General features: G+C 38.9%; 2 protein-coding genes across 10 annotated transcripts in view; one reads left to right on the plus strand and one right to left on the minus strand.

Moving 5' to 3' along the window:
* LOC122775766 (transmembrane protein 263-A-like) overlaps positions 1-21,240 on the plus strand; it is a 34,195-nt gene that overhangs the window by 340 nt on the left and 12,615 nt on the right. The window lies entirely within an intron of this gene.
* On the minus strand, positions 81-20,057 carry LOC122775765 (mucin-5AC-like). Of its 9 annotated transcripts, XM_044035901.1 has the most exons (34): positions 19,994-20,057; positions 19,679-19,715; positions 19,549-19,582; positions 18,642-18,668; positions 18,201-18,378; positions 17,553-17,659; positions 17,169-17,346; positions 16,300-16,406; positions 15,559-15,736; positions 14,619-14,725; positions 14,166-14,343; positions 13,436-13,542; positions 12,982-13,159; positions 12,009-12,115; positions 11,555-11,732; positions 10,875-10,981; positions 10,429-10,606; positions 9,749-9,855; positions 9,303-9,480; positions 8,715-8,821; positions 8,269-8,446; positions 7,551-7,657; positions 7,105-7,282; positions 6,386-6,492; positions 5,940-6,117; positions 5,229-5,335; positions 4,890-5,067; positions 3,653-3,759; positions 2,972-3,149; positions 2,434-2,540; positions 2,100-2,277; positions 1,248-1,357; positions 967-1,141; positions 81-446 (listed from the first exon to the last, which is right to left on the minus strand). In XM_044035901.1, exons 2-34 carry the CDS (start codon positions 19,685-19,687, stop codon positions 323-325), a joined length of 4,362 nt encoding a protein of 1,453 aa, XP_043891836.1. In that variant the 5' UTR covers positions 19,688-19,715; positions 19,994-20,057; the 3' UTR covers positions 81-322. The 9 variants fall into 9 exon arrangements, with proteins under 9 accessions (XP_043891836.1, XP_043891838.1, XP_043891839.1 ...); XM_044035903.1 differs by lacking the exons at positions 12,982-13,159; positions 13,436-13,542; XM_044035904.1 differs by lacking the exons at positions 12,009-12,115; positions 12,982-13,159.

Genomic DNA, 21,240 nt, shown 5'->3' on the forward strand with positions numbered 1-21,240 from the left:
GTCTACTCAGTTACATTTGTATTTCATGGATGGATGGTAGAATGACAAGCCCCCCAAAAAGAAATGAAATGCACATCAAAGATGCTTCACCACTTTTATTATCACCATTTAATCTCACCACAGCAAAATGAAAGTTTATAATTTAATGTTTTGTTGACAACCATCGCTATTGACTTGGCATTAGAAATAAAACAGTTTTGGGAATATGAGCTATGAACTTAATCGAAGAAGATTTTGTAAAAGTGAACCACAAATAACTTAATAAATATTCAGATGTCACTCAGTAGTGGAGGGAAGTGATCATGAGCTATCCTTTTTGGTGTCATTCTCTATGTTGGATGATACCCTCACAGGTGCATGGACATCCAAAGCGAACTTTGTAGTCAAGGCACATGCCTCCCTTCTGCTCAGTATTGCGACAGGCGAATCCTTGAGTTGGACTGAAGCTGTAATAAAGAAAGAAATGCAGTTGTTAAGACAGTGTCTGCTCAAATTTTAAAACATTACATTACAGTTTGTTTGTTTGTTTTTTACAACTTTTGATCAGTGTTGCAAGTAGGAATGACATTGTAGTCACCAATAACCTGGCTGAATCTTGGGCTGAACAATTTTGAACAAATATCTAATTGCTATTAATTGCAATATGATTTGCGATATCAGAGTATATGGTCATTTTTACATCATTCTAATTTTCTTTTGAATAACATTTTATCTTCAGTCTATAGAATATGATGTGTTCTCAAATCTCACATGGTAATTTGACTGACATTTGGGCTTATAGCGAAATATAGCGCCTCCTGCGATTTGTAAATTGCAGTAGGATGTTGTGTGATTTGGATACAATTTCAAATAACTAGTGAGCAAAAAGTTCAAACAAAATCCACAGCTTATTTTTTCAAGTTTAACATTTTGATTGTCTACCAAAAGTGTAAACTGCATGTGTTTGGGCTGTGGAAGGAAACTTACACAGAAGATATCTGGCCTGTAGCAATAAATGGCATGTTTGTGTCAGTTGTCACAACATCTATGTAGAGAGGCACTTTGCAGATTTCTTTTGGATAAGCTTTCCTCAGGTACGGCAAATACTCAAAGTCCCCTTTTCCACTAGGATTGTCACGATCGAACCACTTGGTCCAGCATACTGACAAGACAAAAAGATCAACATGTCACCAACTGCACCAGCCGGTGTAACAGTTTATAAGTACAAGCAAATTAGCTCAACTCAAACAGCAAAAACATGTTCAAACCTCTTTGGGTGCAGAAGTTCCCAGAGCACTGGAAACGAACACGATAATCTTTACACTTGCCGCACTTCTGGTCTGAGTTCTTACAGATGAATCCAGATTCTGTGTCGGCTCTGCAAAAGAAATAGTGATCATGCAGTGGCACTGATCTCAGTCAATATTTCTCTTCAGATAGATGACATAGAATGGTAAATATTGAAAGTACATTGAAAGTTTAAATTTATGAACAATGATCTGTCCAGCTGGTCACTCCATTGCATCTCTATCCCTCTACTGAAGATATCTCATCAGTATTTATTTTACAACTACATTAAGCCAAAACAGAGCAGGAGAAATATAATGTTGTTCCATCCATCCATTTTTTACTGCTGCGGCTACTGAGCTGGAGCCAATCCTGGCTGACATACGGCAAAAAGTGGGGTCCATAGTGGGGTAACATACAGAGATGAACAATCACTCACTCTCACATCCACACCTATGGTCAATTTAGAATGTCCAAATTAACAATCTGCATGTTTTGGATTGTGAGAACATACACATTCCACACAGAAATACTCAGTCAAAGCAGGGTCTGAATTGGTGACTTGTATCTGCTAATTACGTTTTAGATCATTAGATTATTCATATGTTAAATGAAAAAAAAAATGCATCAAGATGCATTGATATTCATTATCACTGAAGCAAAACCCTCTGAATTGTAACCAACCTCTAGATTCCACCCCGATGTACAGTGTGAACTGTGTATATGCACTTCACCACCAACCAGATGGAATAGATGGATTTTTTTCTGTGGGAATGACCCAAAAGCAAGATATTCTACCAGCAAATGTAAAGTGTATTTGAGTATGCACTTACACAGTAATCACATCCCCTGTTGAATCCATGCTGCCACCGAATTTAGTTTGGACATCAATTTGAAGTGGATTATGACAGATTTTTCCTGGATTTTCACCACGGAGATATTCGAGTGTCTCCCAGTCTCCAGTTCCAGAAGGGTTATCTCGATCAAACCAGGGTGTCCAGCATCTTGGACCTGTTTTGCAGGAAGAGGAAATGTAATACTTTAGTTGACACAGCAGGAAATGTAACGTAATCTTCTATATCTTTATTAGAATGGAACAAAAATAATAAGAAAGAGTGAAAGAGCATTACTATGGCTTAACGTTCATGAAAAGTGCCAAACACTTACCCATTGGGCAGAAACTGCTGGGGCACTGGAAACGAACACGATAGTCTTCACACTTGCCATCTGCCTGGTCTTTGTTCTCACAGACGAATCCAGTGGATGTATCAGCTCTGCACAAAGAAACAATGACCATGGAGCACAACTTACACACAAAGCAGTAGCATTATTTTGAACACATGCTATCCAAACAAAAGCAGACAGAGGATTCTGTTTGACATGGTCTCTCCGTCTGTCACTCGCTTCTCACCTCCTTCATCTGTCCGTATTCAGGGTCGCAATGTGAATGCAGACATTCGATTGGCTTCAATGCCATCACGTGGGGTGGCTTAACTCGAATGCATTTGGTCAGATGGATTTCCTGATTCGCTAAACCAGTACCGTAAAGTCAAGAGAAGCTGCGCCGGTCAAAATAGAAGCGCCCCAATAAGTATGCAATAAGTGTGCAGTCAAGCTGCTTTAGGTCTAGACTGTTGGAGGATCTCCAATGGCACAATGTACATAAAAAAAAAACACATTCATGAGGTGTGTATTCAGTACTTACTTGTAAATCTTATCCCCTGTTGATGCCATATGGCCACCATCTACAGTTTGGACGTGGATATGAATGGGATTATCGCAGATCTTTCCTGGGTACTCCTTGCGCAGATCTTTGAGGGTCTCCCAGTCTCCAGTTGCAGATGGGTTATCTCTGTCAAACCATTGTGTCCAGCATTTTGGAGCTGTCATCCAGGAAGAGGAGACATTGATATTTTAGTTGATGTAACATTCACGGGGACACATAACACCATACTATATTTGAGATAATACAATGCAATTCATATGAACGTTGATGAAAAACAAATGCTTCTTAAATGTCTTCATTCTCTTCATAAAACTAATGCAACCACCCCCTACAAATATCAGAGATTAAAAGCATACAGCTTCACATTAATATGACATCCATTATGATCAACACTTACCTGGTTTACAGAACCTTTAAGGACACTTTAAGGACATTAAAATAAAAATACTTTAATTGATATAGCACTCGCAGTAATACCTAATAAAACCATACCTAAAATATGTTTAGAATAAATGGTTATCAAATTCAATACAACTTCACTGTCTTTATATTCATGATAAAAGTAATGAGAAGCAACCATTACAGCTATCAGAGATGAAGAACAAACAGCTTTATGTTCTCATAAAATAAATGGGTAATCTGAAAATCGTCAACACTCACCTTTGTCACAGAAACTTTTGGGGCATTGGAAACGAACACGGTAATCTTTACATTTGCCGTCCTTCTGGTCTTTGTTCTTACAGACGAATCCAGTGGATGTATCAACTCTGCACAAAGAAACAATGACCATGCAGCACATCTTAGACACAAAGCAGTAGCATTATTTTGAACACATGCTATCCAAACGAAAGCAGACAGCGGAGTCAGTGTGGTCTGGTATGTTTGACATGGTTTGAGACTTAATATTATTTTAAACAATGGCATTGGATTGGCCTTGGAATGCAGTCAGTTTTGAGAAGAACATTCTGGCCTAAATAGGTTCAGTTATATAATATTGTTACATTGTTCCTCAGAAACTCAGACAGGAGGACAGAGAAAGACAAAGAAACACTAGTTGGTGACAGCATGGAGTAAAGTCAGGTAGATCAAAGAGAGCAGAGTAGGTGAAAGGATGTGGTGTGAGGGAGAACAGGCACGAGTGCCACAATGGCTGCTAGAGCAAGAAAAAGGAACTCGGTAGTTTCTAGTTCAGTCGGAAGTGAGAGAGAGGACAGAGTGGGTGAAAAGACTAAAGGCAGCATTACTGGAGTTGGTGATGAGAAGAATGAAAAAACCTGGGGATGGAAACTTGCTTATTGGTTTTAAGGTAGAGGTGCTGAACAGAAGGCAAATAAGCAATTCTTGAAAATCTTGAAAATTTGAAAAAGTATACAAAGTTTGAGTGGGTTAGCAAAGGAGTGGTGGCCAGATGCAGTTGTTTCGAGAATACCTCTCGACAGCTAGTATGAAGGAACTGGTGGACAACTTGATGTGGGACAATTCATTGAAAATGTTACACAACATATTAATTAAATACAGAAAAAGATGGAGTACATTCTATAGCTGAGGATATGTACAGAGGACAGGAGTTTGGACATATGGATATGACACTACAAGGTTAAGAGAATATTTCCTTGTTGTGGTAGGGAATGTGAGTATGGAAAGATGTGATGAAGAGTGTAACCAAAGATGAAGATGCAGCAGACTATGCACGGAAGCTTCTTATGCAATGACAATAATAAAGTCATATGGGAAGGAACAGAGTAAGAAATGTAGCATGATTAAAGGTGAAATCACAGTGTTAACAGAGCAGAATGAAAACAGGAGGCTGTGGCAGACACAAACAGGTTATGTCATATTTGTAGCACCGATTAAGGCAACAGCTGGGGTGAAGTAAAAAACTATTTTCAATACTTACCGAGCAATTGTATCCCCTGTTGAAGCCATACTATCTCCAGATGTAGTTTGGACCTGAATATCAAATGGACTATTACAGATCTTTCCTGGGTATTCTTTCCACAGATCTTTAAGGGTCTCCCAGTCTCCACTTCCTGATGGGTTATCTCTATCAAACCAAGGTGTCCAGCATTTTGGACCTGTCATTCAGAAAGAGGAGAGATTTATATTTTTCTTAGTTTAGTCAATGTCTGCATAAAACTAATGACAACCACTCCCTACAAATATCAGAGATTTAAAGCATACAGATTTACACTGTTATAAAATAGATTGTAAAGGTCACAATTGGATTAACACTTACCTGGTTTACAGAACATTTCAGGACACTGGAACCGAACACGGTAATCTTTACAATTGCCCCCAGTCTGGTCTTTGTTCCGACAGACGAATCCAGTGGCTGTATCGGCTCTGCACAGGGGAACAGTGATCATGCAGCACAACTTACAAACCATGGTTTTTACATTGATCATATGACAGCAATAAGATTCTTTTGACTTGATTTCTCTACATGCCGTCTAAACATGACAAGGTTGTCACTGTGTTGGGGGAAAATAAAACATTTGGCAGGATGTTTTACTGTTGCTACCACTTGTTTGACTTGGTTTTTCAATGGAGGGTGACATCATGGAGTATAGTGAGGTAGATAAAAGGAAGGAAAGTAAGATGGACAATGTGGTGAAAAGGAGAAGAGGCATGAGTCCCACCACGTGAAGATATTACACCCAGGATTTAGAAAATGCAAAACCACAGGTATAAAGACGAGGGGGTGTAGGTGCAAAAGACTTTGAGTGGAAGAGAGTTTCTTGTGAAGACACTTAAGATGGCATAAGGGGAAGAATTTTGACATTACTGATCACTTCTACACTGGAATATTTCAATTCTTTATTTTGAGGATGTTCCAATAAGTCTGTAAAAAGCTTCCGGTGTCTTCACCAAGTCATGCTGTTGGAGGATCTCCAATGACATTGTTCATGAAAAAACAATATTCATGAGGTGTGATTTCAGTACTTACTTGTGAATCTTATCCCCTGTTGAAGCCATTGTGCCACCAGCTGTTGTTCGGACCTGGATTTTAAGAGGATTACCACAGATCTTTCCCGGGTTCTCCTTGCGTAGATCTTTGAGGGTCTCCCAGTCTCCAGTTGCAGATGGGTTATCTCTGTCAAACCAGGGTGTCCAGCATTTTGGAGCTGTCATCCAGGAAGAGGAGATATTTATATTTTAGTTGATATAACATTCACAGTGACACCGTAGAACATCCTACTGTATATGGGCACAGAAGTAAGGGTATGCCATTTGAGATAATACAATGCAAGTAATCTTCATGAACAACAAATGTATCTTAAATGTCTGCATAAAACTAATGACAACCACCCCTTACAAATATCAGATTTAAAGCATACAGATTTGCATTGATACAAAATAGATTGTGATGGTCATGATTGGATTAACACTTACCTGGTTTACAGAACCTTGCAGGGCACTGGAACCGAACACGGTAGTCTTTACAATTTCCCCCAGTCTGGTCTTTGTTCCTACAGACGAATCCAGTGGTTGTATCGGCTCTGCACAAGGAAACAGTGATCATGCAGCAGAACTTACAAACTATGATTTTTACATTGATCATATGACAGCAATAAGATTCTTTTGACTTGATTTCTCTACATGCTGTCTAAATATGACAAGGTTGTCACTGTGTTGGGGGAAAATAAAACGTTTGGCAGAATGTTTTACTGTTGTTAACACTTGCTTGACTTGGTTTTTCAATGGAGGGTGACAGCATGGAGTATAGTGAGGTAGATAAAAGGAAGGAGAGTGAGATGGACAATGTGGTGAGAAGGAGAAGAGGCATGAGTCCCACCACGTGAAGATATTACACCCAGGATTTAGAAAATGCACAATCACAGGTATAAAGACGAGGGGGGGGAAGGTGCAAAAGACTTTGAGTGGAAGAGAGTTTCTCGTGAAGACACTTAAGATGGCATAAGAGGAAGAATTTTGACATTACTGATTACTTCTACACTGGAATATTTCAATTCTTTATTTTGAGGATGTTCCAATAAGTCTGTAAAAAGCTTCCAGCGTCTTCCCCTAGTCATGCTCTAGACTGTTGGAGGATCTCCAATGACATTGTACATGAAAAAACAATATTCATGAGGTGTGATTTCAGTACTTACTTGTGAATCTTATCCCCTGTTGAAGCCATTGTGCCACCAGCTGTTGTTCGGACCTGGATTTTAAGAGGATTACCACAGATCTTTCCCGGGTTCTCCTTGCGTAGATCTTTGAGGGTCTCCCAGTCTCCAGTTGCAGATGGGTTATCTCTGTCAAACCAGGGTGTCCAGCATTTTGGAGCTGTCATCCAGGAAGAGGAGATATTTATATTTTAGTTGATATAACATTTACAGTGACACCGTAGAGCATCCTACTGTATTTGGGCAGTGAAGTAAGGGTATGCCATTTGAGATAATACAATGCAAGTAATCTTCATGAACAACAAATGTATCTTTAATGTGTTCATAAAACTACTGACAACCACCCCTTACAAATATCAGATTTAAAGTATACAGATTTACATTGATACAAAATAGATTGTGTAGGTCATGATTGGATTAACACTTACCTGGTTTACAGAACCTTGCAGGACACTGGAACCGAACACGGTAGTCTTTACAATTTCCCCCAGTCTGGTCTTTGTTCCTACAGACGAATCCAGTGGATGTGTCGGCTCTGCACAGGGGAACAGTGATCATGCAGCACAACTTACAAACTATGGTTTTTACATTGATCATATGACAGCAATAAGATTCTTTTGACTTGATTTCTCTACGTGCTGTCTAAATATGACAAGGTTGTCACTGTGTTGGGGGAAAATAAAACGTTTGGCAGAATGTTTTACTGTTGTTAACACTTGCTTGACTTGGTTTTTCAATGGAGGGTGACAGCATGGAGTATAGTGAGGTAGATAAAAGGAAGGAGAGTGAGATGGACAATGTGGTGACAAGGAGAAGAGGCATGAGTCCCACCACGTGAAGATATTACACCCAGGATTTAGAAAATGCACAATCACAGGTATAAAGACGAGGGGGTGTAGGTGCAAAAGACTTTGAGTGGAAGAGAGTTTCTCGTGAAGACACTTAAGATGGCATAAGAGGAAGAATTTTGACATTACTGATTACTTCTACACTGGAATATTTCAATTCTTTATTTTGAGGATGTTCCAATAAGTCCGTAAAAAGCTTCCAGCGTCTTCCCCTAGTCATGCTCTAGACTGTTGGAGGATCTCCAATGACATTGTACATGAAAAAACAATATTCATGAGGTGTGATTTCAGTACTTACTTGTGAATCTTATCCCCTGTTGAAGCCATTGTGCCACCAGCTGTTGTTCGGACCTGGATTTTAAGAGGATTACCACAGATCTTTCCTGGGTTCTCCTTGCGTAGATCTTTGAGGGTCTCCCAGTCTCCAGTTGCAGATGGGTTATCTCTGTCAAACCAGGGTGTCCAGCATTTTGGAGCTGTCATCCAGGAAGAGGAGATATTTATATTTTAGTTGATATAACATTTACAGTGACACCGTAGAGCATCCTACTGTATTTGGGCAGTGAAGTAAGGGTATGCCATTTGAGATAATACAATGCAAGTAATCTTCATGAACAACAAATGTATCTTTAATGTGTTCATAGAACTACTGACAACCACCCCTTACAAATATCAGATTTAAAGCATACAGATTTACATTGATACAAAATAGATTGTGTAGGTCATGATTGGATTAACACTTACCTGGTTTACAGAACCTTGCAGGACACTGGAACCGAACACGGTAGTCTTTACAATTTCCCCCAGTCTGGTCTTTGTTCCTACAGACGAATCCAGTGGATGTGTCGGCTCTGCACAGGGGAACAGTGATCGTGCAGCACAATTTACATTGATCATATGACAGCAATAAGATTCTTTTGACTTGATTTCTCTACATGCTGTCTAAATATGACAAGGTTGTCACTGTGTTGGGGGAAAATAAAACGTTTGGCAGAATGTTTTACTGTTGTTAACACTTGCTTGACTTGGTTTTTCAATGGAGGGTGACAGCATGGAGTATAGTGAGGTAGATAAAAGGAAGGAGAGTGAGATGGACAATGTGGTGAAAAGGAGAAGAGGCATGAGTCCCACCACGTGAAGATATTACTCCCACAATTTACAAAAGGCACAACCACAGGTGTTAAGACGAGAGGGTGTACGTGCAAAAGACTTTGAGTGGAAGAGAGTTTTTCGTGCAGACACTTACGATGGTGTAAGGGTAAACATTTTGACATGACTGATTACTTCCACACTGGAGTATTTCAAACAATGAGGTGTGTATTCAGTACTTACATGTGAATCTTATCCCCTGTTGAAGCCATTGTGCCACCAGCTGTTGTTCGGACCTGGATTTTAAGAGGATTACCACAGATCTTTCCTGGGTTCTCCTTGCGTAGATCTTTGAGGGTCTCCCAGTCTCCAGTTGCAGATGGGTTATCTCTGTCAAACCAGGGTGTCCAGCATTTTGGAGCTGTCATCCAGGAAGAGGAGATATTTATATTTTATTTAATATAACATTCACAGTGACACCGTAGAGTATCCTACTGTATTTGGGCACAGAAGTAAGGGTATGCCATTTGAGATAATGCAATCCAAGTAATCTTCATGAACAACAAATGTATCTTAAATGTCTGCATAAAACTAATGACAACCACCCCCTACAAATATTAGATTTAAAGCATACAGATTTACATTGTTATAAAATAGATTGTAAAGGTCACGATTGGATTAACACTTACCTGGTTTACAGAACATTTTAGGACACTGGAACCGAACACGGTAATCTTTACAATTTCCCTTCTTCTGGTCTTTGTTCCTACAGACGAATCCAGTGGATGTATCGGCTCTGCACAGGGAAACAGTGATCATGCAGCACAACTTAAAAACTATGGTTTTTACATTGATCATATGACAGCAATAAGATTTTTTTGAATTGATTTCTCTACATGCTGTCTAAATATGACAAGGTTGTCACTGTGTTGGGGAAAAATAAAATGTTTGTTTGACTTGGTTTTTCAATGGAGGGTGACAGTATGGAGTATAATGAGATAGATAAAAGGAAGGAGAGTGAGATGGAAGATGTGGTGAGAAGTAGAAGGAGGCATGAGTCTCACCACGTGAAGATATTACACCCAGGATTTAGAAAATGCACAACCACAGGTATAAAGACGAGGGGGTGTTGATGCAAAAGACTCAGAGTGGAAGAGAGTTTCTCATGCAGACACTTAAGATGGATTTTGACATTACTGATTACTTCTGCACTGGAATATTTCAATTCTTTATTTTAAGGATGTTCCAATAAATCTGTAAAAAGCTTCCGGCGTCTTCCCCTAGTCATGCTCTAGACTGTTGGAGGATCTCCAATGACATAATGTACATAAAAAGAACAGCATTCATGAGGTGTGTATTCAGTACTTACATGTGAATCTTATCCCCTGTTGAAGCCATCGTGCCACCAGCTGTAGTTTGGACCTGGATTTTAAGAGGTTTACCACAGATCTTTCCCGGGTTCTCCTTGCGTAGATCTTTGAGGGTCTCCCAGTCTCCAGTTGCAGATGGGTTATCTCTGTCAAACCAGGGTGTCCAGCATTTTGGAGCTGTCATCCAGGAAGAGGAGATATTTATATTTTATTTAATATAACATTCACAGTGACACCGTAGAGCATCCTACTGTATTTGGGCACAGAAGTAAGGGTATGCCATTTGAGATAATGCAATCCAAGTAATCTTCATGAACAACAAATGTATCTTAAATGTGTGCATAAAACTAATGACAACCACCCCCTACAAATATTAGATTTAAAGCATACAGATTTACATTGTTATAAAATAGATTGTAAAGGTCACGATTGGATTAACACTTACCTGGTTTACAGAACATTTTAGGACACTGGAACCGAACACGGTAATCTTTACAATTGCCCTTCTTCTGGTCTTTGTTCCTACAGACGAATCCAGTGGATGTATCGGCTCTGCACAGGGAAACAGTGATCATGCAGCACAACTTAAAAACTATGGTTTTTACATTGATCATATGACAGCAATAAGATTTTTTTGAATTGATTTCTCTACATGCTGTCTAAATATGACAAGGTTGTCACTGTGTTGGGGAAAAATAAAATGTTTGTTTGACTTGGTTTTTCAATGGAGGGTGACAGTATGGAGTATAATGAGATAGATAAAAGGAAGGAGAGTGAGATGGAAGATGTGGTGAGAAGGAGAAGGAGGCATGAGTCTCACCACGTGAAGATATTACACCCAGGATTTAGAAAATGCACAACCACAGGTATAAAGACGAGGGGGTGTTGATGCAAAAGACTCAGAGTGGAAGAGAGTTTCTCATGCAGACACTTAAGATGGATTTTGACATTACTGTTTACTTCTGCACTGGAATATTTCAATTCTTTATTTTAAGGATGTTCCAATAAATCTGTAAAAAGCTTCCGGCGTCTTCCCCTAGTCATGCTCTAGACTGTTGGAGGATCTCCAATGACATAATGTACATAAAAAGAACATCATTCATGAGGTGTGTATTCAGTACTTACATGTGAATCTTATCCCCTGTTGAAGCCATCGTGCCACCAGCTGTAGTTTGGACCTGGATTTTAAGAGGTTTACCACAGATCTTTCCCGGGTTCTCCTTGCGTAGATCTTTGAGGGTCTCCCAGTCTCCAGTTGCAGATGGGTTATCTCTGTCAAACCATTGTGTCCAGCATTTTGGAGCTGTCGTCCAGGAAGAGGAGACATTTATATTTTAGTTGATATAACATGCACAGTGACACCATAGAACATCTTACTACATTTGGGCACAGAAGTAAGGGTATGCCATTTGAGATATAACAATGCAAGTCATATTAATCTTCATGAACAACAAATGTATCTTAAATGTGTGCATAAAACTAATGACAACCACCCCCTACAAATATCAGACATTAAAAGCATACAGATTTACATTGATATAAAATAGATTGTGAAGCTTGTGATTGGATTAACACTTACCTGGTTTACAGAAACTTGCAGGACACTCAAACTGAACACGGTAATCTTTACAATTGCCCCCAGTCTGGTCTTCGTTCCTACAGACGAATCCAGTGGATGTATCGGCTCTGCACAAAGAAACAGTGATTATGCAGCACAACTTACAAACTATGGTTTTTACATTGATCATATGACAGCAATAAGATTATTTTGACTTGATTTCTTTACATGCCGTCTGAACATGACAAGGTTGTCACTGACAAAATAAAGTGTTTGGCAGAATGTTTGACTGTTGCTACTACTTGTTTGACTTGGTTTTCTAAATAGACAGTAACAGCATGGAGTATAATGAGGTACATAAAGGGAGGGAGAGTGAGATGGAAGATGTGGTAAGAGGGACAAGAGGCATGAGTCCCACTATGTGAAGATTTACAAAATACATAGTGAGGGAGTTCAAAACACAACCACGGGTGTTAAGACGAGGGGGTGTAGGTGCGAAAGAGTGAAAGAGAGTTTCTCATGCGGAATAATTTCTACATTACTGGTTTCTTCTAAACCGGATTATTTCAGTTCTTTATTTTCAGGGCGTTCCAATAAGTCTGTAAAAGCTTTCGGTGTCCTCCCCTAGTCAAGCTGCTGTAGGTCTATACTTTTGGAGAATCTCCAATGACACAATGTACATAAACAAACAGCATTCATGAGGTGTGTATTCAGTACTCTCAGATCTTCAGCTGCCCTCCAACTCACTACACCCTCTGCCCGTCTCGTTACCATGGGGTCCAGGCTTTCAGCCACTCTTCCCCTGCCTCTGGAACTCTCTCCCACACAACATCCACAACATTGACTCCTTCACACCTTTAAATCCAGACTCAAGACACATCTTTTCAGAATTGCCTTCTCTCTCTATCCCCCACCCCAGTACTTTGAAAGCACCCTTAAATGCATTATACTTATTATCATTATTATTATTATTACCGTTATTATTAGTACTTACATGTGAATCTTATCCCCTGTTGAAGCCATAGTGCCACCAGCTATAGTTTGGACATGGATATTAACAGGATTTTTACAGATCTTTCCGGGGTTCTCCTTGCGTAGATCTTTGAGGGTCTCCCAGTCTCCTTTTGCAGATGGGTTATCTCTGTCAAACCATTGTGTCCAACATTTTGGAGCTGTCACCCAGGAAGAGGAGACATTTATATTTTAGTTGATGTAACATTCACAGTGACACTTAATGACACCATACTATATTTGGGCACAGAAGTAAGAGTATGTCATTTGAGATAATACAATGCAATTCATATGAACGTTGATGAAAAACAAACGCATCTTATATGTCTGCATAAAGCTAATGACAACCACCCCCGACAAATATCAGAGATTAAAAGCATACAGATTCACATTGATATAAAATAGATTGTGAAGCTTGTGATTGGATTAACACTTACCTGCTTTACAGAACCTTTCAGGACATTGGAACTGAACACGGTAATCTTTACATTTGCCCTTCTTCTGGTCTTCGTTCCTACAGACGAATCCAGTGGTTGTATCGGCTCTGCACAAGGAAACAGTGATCATGCAGCACAACTTACAAACTATGGTTTTTACATTGATCATATGACAGCAATAAGATTCTTTTGACTTGATTTCTCTACATGCCGTCTAAAAACATGACAAAGTCACTGTGCTGGTGGATAATAAAGTGTTTGGCACAATGTTTGACCGTTGCTACCACTTTTTTGACTTAGTTTTTTTAATGGAGTACAGTGAGGAAGATAAAAGGAGGGAGAGTGAGGTGGAAGATGTGGTAAGGGGGAGAAGAGGCATAAGCCCCACTAAGTGAAGATATTTCACCTAGTATTTACAAAATGCATAGTGTGATAGTTCAAAGCACAACCACAGGTGTTAAGACGAGGGGGGTGTAGGTGAAAATGACTCAGAGTGGAAGAGAGTTTCTCGTGCGGACAGTTAAGATGGCGTAAGGGGAAGAATTTTGACATTACTGTTTACTTCTACTCTGGACTATTTCAATTCTTTATTTTCAGGACGTTCCAATAAGTCTGTAAAAAAGCTTTCGGCGTCCTCCCCTAGTCATGCTCTAGACTGTTGGAGGATCTCCAATGACATATTGTACATGGAAAAAAAACAGAATTCATGAGGTGTGTATTCAGTACTTACATGTGAATCTTATTCCCTGTTGAATCCATAGTGTCACCAGCTGTAGTTTGGACAAGGATATTAACAGGATTTTTACAGATCTTTCCTGGGTACTCCTTGCGCAGATCTTTCAGGGTCTCCCAGTCTCCAGTTGCAGATGGGTTATCTCTGTCAAACCATTGTGTCCAGCATTTTGGACCTGTCATCCAGGAAGAGGAAAGATTTATATTTTAGTTGATAGGACACTCATAGTGACACCTAATAACACCATACTATATTTGGGCACATGTAAGGGTATGCCATTTGAGATAATAACAATGCAAGTCATATTAATGTTGATGAAAAACAAATGTATCTTAAATGTCTGCATAAAACTAATGACAACCACCCACTACAAATATCAGAGATTAAAAGTGTATGGATTTACGTTGATATAAAATAGATTGTGAAGCTCGAGATTGGATTAACACTTACCTTCCATACAGAAACTTAATGGACACATAAACTGAACACGGTAATCTTTACATTTGCCCTTCTTCTGGTCTTCGTTCCTACAGATGAATCCAGTGGTTGTATCGGCTCTGCACAAGGAAACAGTGATCATGCAGCACAACTTACAAACTATGGTTTTTACATTGATCATATGACAGCAATAAGATTCTTTTGACTTGACTTTTCTACATGCTGTCTACACATATGTATAGTGTAAGGTACATAAAAGGAGGGAGAGTGAGAACATGTGTTAAGATTTTACACCTAGGATTTTCAAAATAAATAGAGAGTTCAAAGCACAGCCACAGGTAATAAGATGAGGGGGTGTAGGTGGGAATGACTCAGAGCAGAAGAGAGTGTCTCATGCAGACAGTTCAGATGGTGTAAGGCAGGGATGTCCAAGCTTTTTGACTAGGGCCAATGGTCACTTCATAACGTTTCTTCTTTTTTTTAACAGTAACATTTATATATAAATACACTATTTTATAAATGTTAAATTTTCATTGTCACAGTTGTCACTTTTAAATGAAAATGTAACCAAATCAAAGCCACGCAGGAGTGGAAAAAAAAAGGTTTCAAATCCAGGACTCTGCTTTCAAGGCGCAACTCCTTACGAGCTGAGCTAATACATGAATTATACATTATAAAACTGAAGCCGCGGGCCGTACAAAATCTCACGAGGGCCATGATTGGCCCGCGGGCTGGACTTTGGACATGCCTGGTATAAGGGGAAACATTTCTATATGAGTGATTACCTCTACACTGGACTATTACAATTCTTTATTCTCAGGACGTTCTGATAAGTCTGTAAAAAAGCTTCCGGCGTCCTCCCCTAGTCAAGCTGCTTTAGCTGTAGACTGTTGGAGGATCTCACAATGTACATAAAAAAACAGCATTCATGAGGTGTGTATTCAGTACTTACTTGTGAATCTTATCCCCTGTTAAAGTCATATGGCCACCATCTACAGTTTGGACGTGGATATGAATAGGATTATCGCAGATCTTTCCCGGGTACTCCTTGCGCAGATCTTCGAGGGTCTCCCAGTCTCCTTTTGCAGATGGGTTATCTCTGTCAAACCATTGTGTCCAGCATTTTGGAGCTGTCATCCAGGAAGAGGAGACATTTATATTTTAGTTGATGTAACATTCACAGTAACACCTAATAACACCAATACTATATTTGGGCACAGAAGTTAGGGTATGCCATTTGAGATAATACAATGCAATTCCTAGGAACGTTGATGAAAAACGAATGCTTCTTAAATGTCTTCATTCTCTTCATAAAACTAATGACAACCACCCCCTACAAATATCAGAGATTAAATCATACAGATTTACATTAATATGAAATCCTGGTTTGCAGAACCTTTCAGGACACTTTAAGAACAATAAAAGTATAAATAATTTAGTTGATATAGCACCCACAGTAATATCTAATAACACTATATCGCATGTGGGCACAGAAACGATGGTCTACCGTTTGAGCTACTACTTAAAATACATTTACACTAAATGGTTATCATATTCAAATGGCACTTAACTATTTTCATGTTCATGATAAAAGCAATAAGAAGCAACCATTACAACTATCAAAGATGAAGAACAAACAGCTTTATGTTCCTATAAAATAAATGGGTAATCTCAAGATTGTTTCAACACTCACCTTTGTCACAGAAACTTTTGAAGCATTGGAAACGAACATGGTAATCTTTACATTTGCCATCCTTCTGGTCTTTGTTCTTACAGACGAATCCAACGGCTGTATCAGCTCTGCACAAAGAAACAATGACCATGTAGCACTACCATATAGCACAACTTAGACACAAAGCAGTAGCATTATTTTGAACACATGCTATCCAAACAAAAGCAGACAGGGGAGTCAGTGTGGTCTGGTATGTTTGACATGGTTTGAGACTTAATATTATTGTAAACAATGGCATTGGATTGGCCTTGGAATGCAGTCAGTTTTGAGAAGAACATTCTGTTTTCAACCTATGGCTTAAATAGGTTCAGTTATATAATATTGTTACATCGTTCCTCAGAAACTCGGACAGGAGGACAGAGAAAGAAACACTAGTTGTTTGACAGCATGGAGTAAAGTCAGGCAGATCAAAGAGAGCAGAGTGGGTGAAAGGATGTGGTGTGAGGGAGTTAAACACAGAGAGAGATGGAGTACATTCTGTAGCTGAGGATATGTACAGAGGAGTTTGGACATATGGATTTGACACTACAAGGTTAAGAGAATATTTTCTTGTTGTGGTAGGGAATGTGAGTATGTAAAGATGTGATGAAGAGTGTAAAAGATGAAGATGCAGCAGACTATGCACGGAAGCTTCTTATGCAATGACAATAATAAAGTTATATGGGAAGGAACACAGTATGAAATGTGGCATTATTAAAGGTGAAATCACAGTGTTAACAGAGCAGAATGAAAACAGGAGGCTGTGGCAGACACAAACAGGTTATGTCATATTTGTAGCACCGATTAAGGCAACAGCTGGGGTGAAGTAAAAAACTATTTTCAGTAATTACCGAGCGATTGTATCCCCTGTTGAAGCCATACTATCTCCAGATGTAGTTTGGACCTCAATATTTAGGGGATTAGTACAGATCTTTCCTGGGTATTCTTTCCACAGCTCTATCAGGGTCTCCTGGTCTCCATCTTCAGATGGGTTATCTCTGTTAAACCAGGATGTCCAGCATCTTGGACCTTTCATCCAGGAAAATTTATATTTTAGTTGATATAACATTCACAGTGACACCTAATAACACCATACTATATGTGGGCACAGAAGCAAGGGTATGCCATGTGAGATAATATAATGCAATTCATATTAATGTTGATGAACAACAAATGTGTCTTAAATGTCTGCATTAAACTAATGACAACGGCCCCCTAACCCTACTAACACTTACCTGCTTTACAGAAACTTTCAGGACACTGGAACCGAACACGGTAATCTTCACACTTGCCACACTTCTGGTCTTCGTTCCTACAGATGAATCCAGTGGTTGTATCGGCTCTGCACAGGGAAACAGTGATCATGCAGCACAACTTACAAACTATGGTTTTTACATTGATCATATGACAGCAATAAGATCCTTTTGACTCGATTTCTCTACATGCCGTCTAAACATGACAAGGTTGTCACTGTGTTTGGCAGAATGTTTGACTGTTGTCACCACTCGTTTTTAAATGGAGGGTGACAGCATGGAGTATAGTGAGGTAGATGAGTGAAGATATTACACAAAATTACAAAATACACAGTGAGGGAGTTCAAAACGCATCCACAATTGTTAAGAAGAACGTGTGTACGAAAGACTCGGAGCGTTAGAAAGTTTCTTGTGCAGACAGTTAAGATGGCATAAGGGGAAGAATTTCTTACTGACTATCTCTACACTGGACTATTTCAATTCTTTATTCTCAAGATTTTCCAATAAGTCTAAAAAGCTTCCGGCGTCCTCCCCTGGTCAAGCTGCTTTAGGTCTAGACTGTTGGAGGATCCAATGACACAATGTACATTAAAAAAAACAGCATTCATGAGGTGTGTATACAGTACTTACTGCAAAATCCTGTCCCCTGTTGAGGTCATACTGTCACCAGCTATAGTTTGGACCTGGATTTTAAGAGGATTACCACAGATCTTTCCCGGGTTCTCCTTGTGCAGATCTATGAGGGTCTCCCAGTCTCCAGTGGCAGATGGGTTATCTCTGTCAAACCAGGGTGTCCAGCATTCTTTATCTGTCGTCCAGGAAGATTCATATTAATATCTAATGACATGTCATCCAGGAAGATTCAATGAAATGTAATTGTTTGCATTGATACATTAATTTGCAATTTTGTAACACAATTCACATCAAGGTATTCAAACCTGTCTATCAGTCAGTTTTAAAAGGTAGAATTTTGAATTCATTGTAAATTCAAACTTTTAACTGTACACAAATGTAATTATTCAATACTCCTTAAAGAACAAACAAACGTGTTCTGTGGTACATTGGACTCACCTTTTGTCTTGGTCTGCTGGCTACTTCCTGGAAATGAAGTGGGAAACATTTAAAGGTCATTCCTAAGTTTGGGCATCACATTTCTGTAAATTAATTTATCTCAAGGTTTGTTTATCATCAGTGCAAAGACCCTAGTAAAGAAATACAATTGAGCACAGCATTTGTTCTGCTCCAGGTCAGTTCAGGGGGCAGGGAGGTCCCAGAACAGAGCTTGCAAATATTAAAACAAGTTATATTTTTCAATAAGTTGTCCTTGTTGAAATGAAAACTAGAAAACACTCAAAAAACGCATTTCAATTGATGTATATTGTATACATTTTGGGTCGTCATCATCAAGACTAGGGCAGTGAGCTAATTCATTCATCTTTTCATCCCTTCATTCTTAGGTTTCTTACAGTCCACATGCACACTTGTTTTATTCATCTAATCATCCGCTCTCTTACCTTACTTGAGCTGCACATTAGTTTTTGTTTTTCTTCCTGAAGCCTGCGCTACAAAGCAGGCTGTGTGATAATTGAGATCATTTAAAAGGTTTAATCCAGAGTTTTTGATCCTAAGATGATGCTTCACTTGTGTAAATCGGGTAAATCACTCTGGTAACTTATGCCCAACTGCTACTTCCGTGTTAACAGATGAAACCGTGTCAACGGCCAAACAATTGACCAATTCACTCAGAGTCGTCATTTCTGCATTTGGACCATCAGGGACAAATTAGTTCATAGCGAATTAAGAAAATGTTCTTTTTTCATTATAGATAGACGGACTCATGATCAAGTTCAAAAAAGTTAAAAAAATACAAGAACTGGTTCGATGCCCCCAGGTCCTGTGTGCCTGAAAGCTCTGGAAACCTCATTGTATGGGTAGTTTATTTAGAATAATGAATATAATATTTTAAATGAGTACTTACCAATGAGAAGCACAGCGATCAGGGTAATGCATACCTGTTAGAGTAAGTGCAACAACCTCATTATATAGTAATATGCCCGTATTCAGTGTAGAGTTAATAATTCATGTATTAAAAGGTACAATAATCCTACCCCTTTCATTCTGGAAGTGACTGTTGGATCCTTTTATCTGCAAGCATTAAAATTAATTCATAAATAAATAGAATACAACACAAGCTTTAAAGTAAGACAATATGAAATGTGAACCTCCCCTCTTGCTGTGAAATCGCATGTATGAAAAACATCTGCTTACTTTGAATTTAAAAAGAATGAAAATATAGCATATAACACAAAATAGGAGCTTTACACTCATAGATACTACCAATTAACCTTTTTTTATTTTTACAAATAACATGTCATGTAAGTTCACAGGTGACAACAAGATACTTAAGAATTCAATACACTTACCAAAGTAAGCAAGGTGTTGGTGTAGATAGAAAAGAATCAAACGTTATCACTCTCCCTGTGTCCCCAGGAGAAATGGAACAATTTAGATATATCTGGTGACAATAAGTAGGCTTTCATTAGAGCGACAGTGCACGCCCATTTTGTAATTATTGGCCTAATTATTCAGTCACTAATCAATCAACAATCTTCCATTGTCATTACTGTCATGCCAGTGTAACAACTGTACTAACAACTAATGATAAATATGGTGAAAAGCAGATTACAATTATTGCTGCAGGGTGTGAGTTAATAGTGTGACTAAACCATATTTTCTGAAACAAAGGTCACAGTTAAAAACTGGGTCTACTGGATCTCAGAAGTGTAGATATGTGGTGTGAGGAACATTCAAGGAAGTTGTCTATACGTGTACACATCTGAGGACGAGAACCTCCTCAGACTGCATCGAAAGGAACACTAATGTCACTGTGACGCATATATACATGTACATATACATATAGAGACGAACAACCATTCACTTCCACATTCCTGCATCCTCGATTTCCTCAGTCAGGCTATTTATTGCAGATGTCATCTTTTGATCCAGTGATTTGCAGCAAAATCGTAAAATCACTCAAATGCAACAGGTAACCAGAAGAGGGTATCCAATATTGGGGAGATGTCCTGATCCTGGACAAGTGCTGTATAAGGATAACTTGTAGTCAGACGTTGTACAGCAGTACAAATAACTTGATACTCTGGTGCCAAGTTGGTGCTCTTTGTAAAAAAAAAAAGGCTCATGAGCTTTAACGTCAACACCACCTCAGTAAAAATGTTTAATCCTTGTTTTATCAACCTTTTCTCCTATCTGTGTTTAACTGTGGAAAACACTTCTATTTGTATATATCTTGTAGACACTTAGGTAGGATGTTAACTTGAGCAGGTGTTCTGAAAGTTATTAGTGGGGTGTCTAAATATGTGCATCAAAACAACTTTGGAAAACAAATTGTGTCAATTGAAAAAGAACCATTAATGAAAATTTAGGCCAGCACACACCGGGTACCTGTTATTGAAGACCAGTACTCGGCTATACCTACAGCAAAAAGTTGGTCTCATTATTCAGATTTGAGAATTGAATGAATTACTACAGCCTGATTTAAAATAAATAAATTGCATTAACATAACTTTCAACAAATGTGACAACATTTGCAACAACCACACCTTTTGTAAAGGAACATTGTGTTACGCTAATAAAGCGACTGTGTTTGGAT

Source organism: Solea senegalensis, linkage group LG10, assembly GCF_019176455.1.
Source record: "Solea senegalensis isolate Sse05_10M linkage group LG10, IFAPA_SoseM_1, whole genome shotgun sequence".
Taxonomy (NCBI): Eukaryota; Metazoa; Chordata; class Actinopteri; order Pleuronectiformes; family Soleidae; genus Solea; species Solea senegalensis.